This window comes from Garra rufa, chromosome 4, assembly GCF_049309525.1.
Source record: "Garra rufa chromosome 4, GarRuf1.0, whole genome shotgun sequence".
Taxonomy (NCBI): Eukaryota; Metazoa; Chordata; class Actinopteri; order Cypriniformes; family Cyprinidae; genus Garra; species Garra rufa.
In genome coordinates this window covers 33,336,122-33,346,788 of record NC_133364.1, presented here as the reverse complement: position 1 = coordinate 33,346,788, position 10,667 = coordinate 33,336,122, and the positions used below count along the sequence as shown (strand labels likewise).

Here is a 10,667-nt window from a genome sequence, read left to right as displayed (position 1 = left end):
CAAAATGATTCACTGTTTTGAATCGCGGCTCGATAACGACATCTGCTGCTTAAAACAGTGTGACAGTGTAACGTTAAATGCGGGAACAACACAAACGTGTGATGACAACGTCTATAAACAAGAAATGTTTTCATGAAATTCGAACCTATTAAATATAATCTACCAATCAGCAAATACTAAATAGCAATATTAATACAAATGTGAACCTTGTGTATAATTTGTGTTCTTTTATTAAGTCCATTAACACTCAGTCTGACTGACCCCCTTACCAGTGTGCTGACTACTAAACTAGGGAGCTGAGAGACACCAAGAGTTTTAATTTACATTTTTCTTTCTACCAAACCCACAGAAAAACTCCTGCTGAAGCAACTGAGATCCACGTGACACAATTATAAAGATGGAGTTTATTAAAGAGGAGAGTGAAGACATTAAGATTAAAGAAACATTCATCAAACATGAAGATACTGAGACACAAACAAGGATGGAGTTTATTAAAGAGGAGAGTGAAGACATGAAGATTGAAGAAACATTCAACAAACATGAAGACACTGAGACACAAACAGGTTGGTTTTCAGTCTCAAAGCTGAACTCACTCATTTGATTCTTATTAAAATGTCCAGCTCTACGGGAAACAGTTATTTTGTGTAACATTAAACACAGTAGGCTACCTACTTCTGATTAGAAAACAATGAAAACAGTATCTGACAAAAAAAAAATGTATATATTTAGTTTGAAGCAAACAATGACACTTCAGTTTTTAACCTGACATTTGTTTAAGTTGTAAAAAAATGTTCTGCTATCACCAAAAGTGCTACATTAAAATGTAAATAGCAGTGATTGTTCATTACAACAAGTAAATTGTATTTCAGAAAACCAGCCTACTTCTAAAACAAAACATTTCTCCTGTTTGAGTCACGGCATGCTTTTTGTTCTTTAATTAAAGATCTTTGGTGAGCAAATAATAGTCAGTGATCAGTAACTTTATATTGAACTGCAGCATATTAAACAGTTGATATCAAACGCCTAGCAGTGCATTGTGACTTTCACACCTTTTGTCATCCTCTGTAGTAGAATTATCAGAAGTTGATCTAGGATGGTTAGTGTGTCAGACTTGTAAGGTTGCGGGTTTGCATACCACACCAGCACGACTTCCATTTGGGAGCATATTTTAGGGGGAAACTGCTAACTATGTAAAAGTTAAATCATCTAATTAGTCATTAGAATAATTGACTATTCGATAAAATAATCACCCAAATAATCGTTTACCCCCAGCACTACTAAACGGTGCTAATATCTTGTCCAAAACATCTAATGGCACTAGAATACAAATGCAACTTTAATAAGCACAATCTCTGTGCTACGGTTATGCCCCTTTTTTCAAGAAGTCTCAGGTGTTTTGAATTTCATAAAATCAGTATCACATCTGCAATCGTGCTAATATTCAGGAAATTACAGCACTGGTTTTCAAAGATTGAGAATTGACTTACTTTAAGATGCTTTTTCAAGATTAGATTGTGCCTTGAGGCCGATCGGAGAGACCAGTTTTGTTTCAAGTAAACTAAAACTTCCATTGTACTACGATGTTACATAATTTTTTCTTAAGTAATGCTGTTTGTATTTCCATGATGCTTGGCTTTTTGATTTCCTCCTGGGAGTCCTGACTAGTGTCCGCACTCTGCAGGTAACTAATTAGATAGTTACTCATATTTTGTGTTTTAAATACGAAATGACGTTACATGTATTTTGTTACTCCCCAACCCTGGAGCCAAACAATAAAATAGAAACTGAAAATCACTCATCGTAACTTCTGTGGTTTTAATTAGAAGATGAATGCTGCTTCTCTAGGATGAAGATAAACATGGCTCACTGAAGACAGCTGTGTCTGTCAACAGTCTTGGACGGGGCCTGTACAATGTGGCGTCAAATTGATCGTACAGATTCTGTGAATGGCTTGATCTGAGACAACACTTACGGTGTGTTCACACGGGGTGGCAGCGTCAACGCTTGACAGAAGGCGTGGCTGACGCCATGGTCAAAGCAGCGTCAGCCAATGAAATAAGACAGGAATTCTGCCTGGCTGCTGTATTTGCATAAAGCGATCCTGATTGGCTGACGCTTTCCATCAGCGGCGCTTCACTGGCTTCGTTTGCGGCAGAAGTTGAAAAATTCTCAACTTCTGTCGTGAGCAACGCCAGTGAAGCGCCGCCGACGAATCCACAATTCTTTTCGGCAACGCATGACGTCACCCATTCAAAGTCAATGGGAAGCGTTGACGCTGACGCCCGTGTGCACACCGTTATGATTATTGTTTTTTTTTTTTTGGTACAACGTAGAGCCCATTGCCATAACTGAATATAACAGTAACAGAAAAAGTTTAAAATTCTTGACGACTCGTTTAAGCAAAAGTGAACCGACTCTTTTTTTTTGATAGACAATAACTTTATTTATTGTGCACTTTTGGCTTTGAAACTTTGCAGGTAGTTTATGTTCACCTACAGCTACATGACACACCGAATGAAAGGTCATTTTTGAAAAAGCATAATAGGAGCACTTTAAACTGCTGTTAACTTACATTTCTCTTATTTCACCTCAGACCTGATGGCACCGAAAGAGGAGAGTCAAGAACTCAATGAAACAGAAGAGAAAGATCAAAATGAGAAACATGATTTCAAAACTGAAGAAAAATCAATTAGTTGTTCACAGAATCCAAATACTTCCTCACCAGAAATAAATAAAAAAACACAAAGAACAAATCTGTATTCTAATATGAGAATTCACACTGGAGAGAGACCTTACAGCTGCCAACAGTGTGGGAAGAGTTTCTCACGAAATCAAGATCTTAAGTGTCACATGAAAGTTCACATTGAAAAGAGGCCGTTAATATGCCCTCAGTGTGGAAAGAGTTTTATGCAGAAAAAATACCTTACTTCCCACATGAAAAATCACACAGGAGAGAAAACTTTTACCTGCTCTCAGTGTGGAAAGAGTTTTATGCAGAAAAAAAACCTTACCGTCCACATGAGAATTCACACTGGAGAGAAGCCTTTTGCCTGCCCTCAGTGTGAAAAGAGATTTACGGGGAAAAATAACCTTACTGTCCACATGAGAATTCACACTGGAGAGAAGCCTTTCATCTGCGAACTGTGTGGAATGAGTTTCACATGTAATGAAAAACTTAAGACTCACCTAAGAAGTCACACTGGAGAGCGTCCATTCCAATGTGATCAATGTGGAAAGAGTTTTACACTAAAAAATCAACTTAAATTCCACATGAGAAATCATACTGGAGAGAAACCTTACTCCTGCAAACTGTGTGGGAAGAGTTTCTCACGAAGTGGAGTTCTTAAGACTCACATGAACATTCACACCGAATTGAAGCCGTTCATGTGTCCTCAGTGTGGAAAGAGTTTTACACAGAAAATTACGCTTACTGTCCACATGAAAATTCACACGGGAGAGAAGCCTTTCACCTGCCCCCAGTGTGGAAAGAGTTTCACGTATAAAGGAAACCTGAAGACTCACATGAGAAGTCACACTGGAGAGAAGCATTTCACCTGCCCCCAGTGTGGAAAGAGTTTCAAGTATAAAGGAAACCTGAAGACTCACATGAGAAGTCACACTGGAGAGAACCCATATTGATCAATGTGGAAAGAGTTTCAGACAAAGTGTAAACCTTAATAAGCACATGAAGATTCACTCAAGAAAGAAGAGTTTTAAATGTCATCAGTACAAAAAGAGTTTCACAGAGAGGGAACATCTTAATAATCATGTAGTAACTCACATCGGAGAAAAGCCTTTCATGTGTCATTACCGTGGAAAGAGTTGTTCAAGAGAAGGAAACCTCAGGGTTCACTTGAGCATTCACACTGGAGAGAAACCTTTCACCTGTGATTAGTGTGGATAGAGTTTGACGCATAAAGTAAACCTTAAGATTCACATGAGAGTTCACACTGGAGAGAAAGCGTACAAGTGTCTTCAGTGTGAGAAGAGTTTCACATGACAGAGGAACATGAAACGTCATTTGCAAACTCATTCTGGAAAGAAAATGCCGTATTCTTCAATGCAAGAAGAGGTTTAGAAAAAGGAGCAATTTCTACAATCATTTACACACTCATTTTGAAAGACATTCAATTGCAGTCAAAGTACTAAAAAACATTGTTTTCGATCACCCTTACATAACAATAATGCAAATGTAAGACTTTATCTGTGTTCTTTGTTCACGAGTGTATTGCGGAAAAAGCTGTGTGAAATCAAGTCTATGTTCACACCGGAGCTGAATGTGGGCTACATCTGCTCACCTTCATGCATCCTTCATCTCTTTTTGTTTCACCATAAGGCTTTTTTGGTTTTGTACTTCTGAAGCCATACCAGACCATCTGCTTTACTGTAGTTTCAAACATTGAGTGATTACAGTAGATACCCTCAAATTGTGATTATAAAGAGGGTGTCACTCAATTCCATGAGTTGATTTCTCTGCATCAAAATATTAGTCAAACTTTCACCTTGCTGGGAAAAGCAACACTGTAACTGGAAGATTACAAATTAATTGACATAAACTGAACAAAATGACTTGTTCCCATTGATTTGAAATGTGTTTTTTAGCTTATTGTTTACTTAATCTCAATTTAATGTTGTAATATCTGTTTACATTTATGGACTTTATCAGGAGAAGCATGGAAATATTATTGTAATTTTGTGTTGTTTCTTTTATAATACATTTGCTAAAATAAACAATCCTAAACAGTTGGCCTTCATTCATTTTCTTGTTAATTATACATTAAAGAAAGTATTTAAAAAAAATTTGATTAAATGGATGTATTCAGCAGTAACACATTTTTATACCCCTCCTCTATCCATGCACAAATATCTTCTCATCAACCCATTATATATATTTTCAGTTACCTACCAGCCAAGCTACATTTTACAACTCATCACTTTTAGCACATACTTCAAACACTTCATGGTATTCTCATTTGCACAGCATTTTTTCTTTTTCTAAATTACACAATAAGGTCATTTCTAATGATACACTGCTCACACAGTGGGTAAAACTCTTCACTCTTTGCACTTTCAAAGTCACACACAGTACTTTAAGAACCTATTAGCTCTCGCCTTTTACCGTCATAGTGTCACGACTGTGTAAATGCAACGAGACGAGAATTAAACAAAAGTTTTTTAATAAAATCCACAAAGATTAATCCAGACAGGTAAGCAGGGGAACATACATCCAACACAATGTAAAGCCATTTTAGACCGGTCTAAAAGGAAGAGACAGGCAGGAATTAAAATACACAGGATAATTAAACTCAGGTACAGCAGGAAATAATTAACTAACCATGACCAAACAAGGAATCTGGAACCAAACAGAAACAAAGATGGAAAAACAAGGCAAAATCAGTCCATAAATCTGACATAACTCCCCTATATACAGTTCAAAATAATAGCAGTGTGTCTACAAATTAAGTAAAGCTCAAAATTGTTATAACTTTTATTTTGATACACACAAATGCATTGGGAACACTGCATGCACCTGATGTTACAACAACTTTTAAGTATAAATTGCCAAAGACAATCCTGTTTACAATGTACTTAGTTCAAGAGACAATAATACTCACAACATGTGGTTTCTGGTTTTAGGTCCAAAGGATAATGGATTTTATGTGCAGTGTGACACAACCACAATCTTAAAAGTTGCAGAAGTTGAGTTCCCTTGTAAACCATGTAAAGCAACCGATTTAATGTTCAGAAGTCCCCAGTCCCTGGGTCCACAGCACGGGTAAGCCTCGCCGGCCGCGGAGAATTAATAGGAAAACCCGACTATGGGAGGGCTCCCGCTGACATCTGAGGGGAGATCAGGACTCAACTGGGTAAGCCTCGCCAGGTTTGGGGAAAAGATGTGAAGTTGGCCTTAACACTAGAACCGCCACGGGGTAAATTTAACCTGTACCTGTTATTGAAATGTACATAACAGATTTTCAGTAAAACACTCAAGTCTCCCAGTCATTGACTTTTACTAAAATGTTGTCATTTAAAATCACCTGGGGCCTCATTTATAAAGACTTGCGTAAAAACCATCCTTGATTTTATCTAAGAACTTTGGACAAGTAAAACCATGTCCTGTCAACTTGCGGTGTCTCACTACACAACAGGATGAGTTGTACCAACCTCAACTTGAAGAGAAATTTAAAACTTTAAATAGCATGTTGATATAACAACAAAACATGTGTTCTCTCAATTTTCTGCGTACTGCGCATGTGCAAGGAACTCTACGTCATGATGACGTACTATTTTATCCAAGTTGAGAAAGACGGGCTATCCGCCATTTTCTGCACGACAAGTTGCTTATCATGCCAGAAAAATGCTAAGCCTGCATTTGAACGAAAACAGATGGACGTTATGGACTGCAAACAATGAAATGAGTAAGTATCCCCTGATTAGTTCTTTCTTTAATGTTAATTAAGGCTTGTTTTGCTCACTGTCCGCGTTTTGATTCAGGCTATCACATTTCGCTAACTAGTAATGTTACAACTCGATTAACAATCAGAAGAAACGCATTGCCCGGCGAATTCGTAGTTATTTTGGAGTATATGTTACGCCATTAACTCGCTGACATGCTGAGAGAACCGACAAACACGAGCTAACAGCTGATACCAAAGAGTATAGAAGTACCTGATACTGAGCATTTGTGTTTGTGCTAAAAGCTAACGAACTGTTACAGCCGCGGTTCTCGGATCTCCAGTAAAGGCACTGCGAATATGGCGAAATGTAAGTTAATAACAAATAAAGCGTGCGCCCACTAGAAGATGAAAGAACTATCAGTTATATCAAACACACTTTTAACATAAGGAACATGCAATAACTGATCTGTGAAAACGTAAAGGAAATTTGCTATTTATTTTTTTATGCACATTGTTTGTTAAGCTTTATTAGATGAATCCTCCTTTCTGTACAAAGCTAAAGACTAAACATTTGTTTGAACACAACAGCCTTGGTTACTTTTTCAAGATTATGATGATGATTTAACTGATGTTATGGTCGCAAATTACTTTATTTGAATGTGTTTAAGCATATTTTCATCTGCTGGGACGAATAGATATTATTACTTGTGATGTGAACCGTTTTTTAACCGATTCTTTCAAATGAAATTTGTAAATGCATTTGTTTTTATAGATCACCAGGCTTGTATCAAAGGACCGGATCAAGTCTGTTTTGTTTCAAGGCCTAGATGATCATCTCTCAAAGCATCATGAGCACATTCTAGATATGATTTCAACACTGGAGAGCTGTGATAATGATGTAAGTACATTTATTTTAAATCAGTCTTTCTCTGCCCAAAATAACTAATCTGATCATTTACTCACCTTCATGTTTGTCCAAACCTCTATGACCCTTTGTCTTCTAGATCATTAAAATAGTGATAGTGACATATTTTCATACAATGAAACAGAAAGAATGCCATTCTAAAGCGGAAACAGATGATCAGATTTTTATTAAGATTACCAAAAAGGATTAACATGCATGGATTAATTGTTCACCTTAATAAATATTGTAAATATTGTTTTTTTTTTTTTTTTTTTTTTTTTTTGGAGTGCAAAAACATACATGGTAAATGCAGAAACAGAAACAACAACAACAGAAACAATACCAACAAAACAAAAACAAACAAAAAACTATACTAACAAAAAAAACAACAACAATGATAATAAATGAAAAATGAGAACAAGACAATCTGAATAATAATAATGTATAAGTAGTAGTAGCAGTATAGGTAGCATTAGCATGTTCAAAAATAATAGAAATGGCCATAAATCGTAATCGTAACAGTAATATCAATAATAACAGTAATCATAATAATAATAATAATAATAATAATAACAACAATAATCCCAAGGATGGTGATTACAGTATGATGTTGTGATGATGGTAGTAAATATTGATTTAATGCAGACTTTGACAGTTTAACACTGATCATTTTCATTGTATCGAATGGAATACATTTTTTTTTTTTTTTTTGGAGTGGCATGTTAGTGAGTAAATGAAAACTATCATATTTTTGGTAACCGGTCCCTTAAAGTGTTGTTACAACCCCAATTCTGCTCCTGGGGAGCCAAGATCCAGCAAAGTTTTCGAGTCCAAGATGGCGCCTGTGTTTGGCTTGGCCGCTGCCGCATCGCATTTGTGTAAACTCTTTATGTTTGTACTCACCCTATTTGTTGCCATATCAGCCCTATCGTCTGACTATTGTGTCTCTGCTGCTCGGACTTATGCGAACTCAGTTGATTCTTTAAAAAAAAACTGAAGACTTTGCTCTTCAAGCAGGCTTTTGGTTAGTCGAGGGGTTTTTTTATGGTTGTTTGTTGTGTTTGCTGTTTGTATTTTGTGGAATGTATTTAAATTGTTCTAGTATTACATTTTACTGTGAAGCACTTTGTGATGTCTATCTGTGAAAAGTGCTATATAAATAAATTTTACTTACTTACTTACTTAACCCCAATTAAACACACCTAAACCAACTAATCAAGATGTTCAGGATCACTTTAAAGTTCCAGAAAGATCTGTTTAACCAGGTTGGAGTTAAACTCTGCAATAAATTTTTGGCCCTCCAGAAGCAGATTAGACACCCCTGATTTTAATGGCATGAGCATGTTACAGCCACTATTAAATCTTATTTTGGTGCTGAACAAAAAGGTAACAAATTAATAAAATTATACAAGTTTAAATGTGCAAATTTAAAATTATTTTTTTTTGTGTTTTTATCTATTTTATACAATTTTATTTATATTTTATTTTTGTTATAAAAAACATGAAAGACATGATGATAGGGAAAAAAGATAAATGTATAAAATCAAATGATTGAATGAATAAAGCTGGTACTTTAACCATCCTATATTTTACAGACAACAACCAAAAGATGATGACAGCAGCATTGCTGGGGACATGAGAGAGATTCCTACAAAATTCATGAAGACATGCAAGGTAAGCTTAGAAATGTACAACCCGTTTACACTAGTGCATTTGTGTTTTAAAGTTAAAACCTCATCTACACTGGCGTTTACTCTGCTTACTGTGTTTCTCAGTCTACACTACACAACTAAAATAGCATGTCACATGACTATCGTACAGCCATAGATGTGTATAGGTAGATGCCCTGTTACTTAGATGGCAGAAGCATCTACATGCTTGGAGCGTTCGAAAGGGGCGTCTATCTATACATATATATTGATACAACAATTAGAATGATGTTATTGTTTAAGATGGTTAAGCATACGCAGAGTGAATGTGGGCAGCCACGCCATCGTTATCAAAAGTCTCTGTTTTGGTCCATTTACACTAAATTGCAACCGTGGAGTTTTCAAACTAAAACGGGGTCTGTAGCTTACTCAAAAGTCTCTATTCAAAAATGCACGAGTAGTGTAAATGTTAACCGTAGCAAAAGTTAGGCATTTTAAAAGGAATACTCACTGGTGTAAACAGAGCTTTATGAAAAAACAAGTGTAAACTGAACATTATGTCTCTTAATTTTCGGGGGTCTGGGGACTATGTTTGTGTAATTGCTTTTGAGTAATAGTACCTTGTTTTGTTTATGTTCTTTAAAGCCCAGTGACCGTGAAGAGGATGGAATCAATGATGTCGCGATTGGACTCCTATTGGTTGTGGACAATATGATGGAAAGTCTCTCAGCCTTCTACAATGACAATGCCCTGGTGATTGAGGAACAATTGGTAATGCGTCACCTTAGTGATGTACCTAATGCTTTTCTGAACCTGATGGGCCTGGTGTTCGTGTTAAACCTCGACTACCCAAAAGATTCACTTATGATTTATCTGTTTATTGGAGTCTGATCAGACTTCTACACCCAAGAATTCAATCCTTGAAGAGCAAGTTACTGCGATAAGACATGAAACAAACTAAATCTTTGTTTCCTTCTTGTACTGGTCTGTTTTTTTTTTTTCCTAATCATTGTAATGGTTTGAAGTTTAAAGGAGAAGTTATCTTCCGAAATTAAAAATTGCAGAAAATTTACTCAGCCACTTGACATCCAACTTGTTCATGTATTTCTTTCTTCAGTCACTAAGAAATTATGTTCCTTGATAAAAAATATTTCAGGAATTATCTCCATATAATAGATTTCAATAGTACCCCACGTTTGAACTTTCAAAATGTGGTTTAAATTCAGCTTCAAAATTTAAATGACTCCAAATGATCCCAGCCAATGAAGAAGGGTCTTATCTAGTAAAACAATTGATAATTTTCAAAACAAATTAACATTTTATATTCTTTTTAACCTCAAAAGCTTGTATTGTCTAAGTTTAATTCAAGTTTATTTGTTTAGCGCTTTTCACAATACACATCTTTACAAAGCAGTTGTATAGAAAATAAAAAATATTTCAACTATATGTTTTTAGACTTGGACAAGAAAATATACTAATTGTCAGTTTGTAAATGACCGATCATATGTTAGATAAGATCTTTATTCCTTGGCTGGAATCGTTTAGAGCCGGGTGAAGCTGCATTTAAACTGCATTTTGGAAGTTCAAACCTGAGGCACCATTGAAATCCATTAAATGGAGATAATTCCTGAAATGTTTTCCTCAAGAAACATAATATTTTATCGACTGAAGAAGGAAAGACACAAACATCTTGGACGAGAAGGGGGTGAGTAAATG

General features: G+C 35.9%; 1 protein-coding gene across 1 annotated transcript; it reads left to right on the top strand.

The window, feature by feature from the left end:
• The first annotated feature begins 218 nt into the window (after positions 1-218).
• Positions 219-4,724, top strand: LOC141333914 (uncharacterized). Its single transcript, XM_073839068.1, has 2 exons — positions 219-563; positions 2,594-4,724. The coding sequence occupies exons 1-2, from the start codon at positions 398-400 to the stop codon at positions 3,637-3,639; spliced, it is 1,212 nt and encodes a 403-aa protein (XP_073695169.1). The 5' UTR covers positions 219-397; the 3' UTR covers positions 3,640-4,724.
• The last annotated feature ends 5,943 nt before the right edge of the window (positions 4,725-10,667 follow it).

Bases quoted from the DNA above. Each gene is read 5' to 3' on its own strand.
- LOC141333914 (XM_073839068.1), top strand. From the start codon at position 398: ATGGAGTTTATTAAAGAGGAGAGTGAAGACATTAAGATTAAAGAAACA. The intron at 564-2,593 runs GTTGGTTTTCAG...ATTTCACCTCAG, and splicing joins AGACACTGAGACACAAACAG to ACCTGATGGCACCGAAAGAG.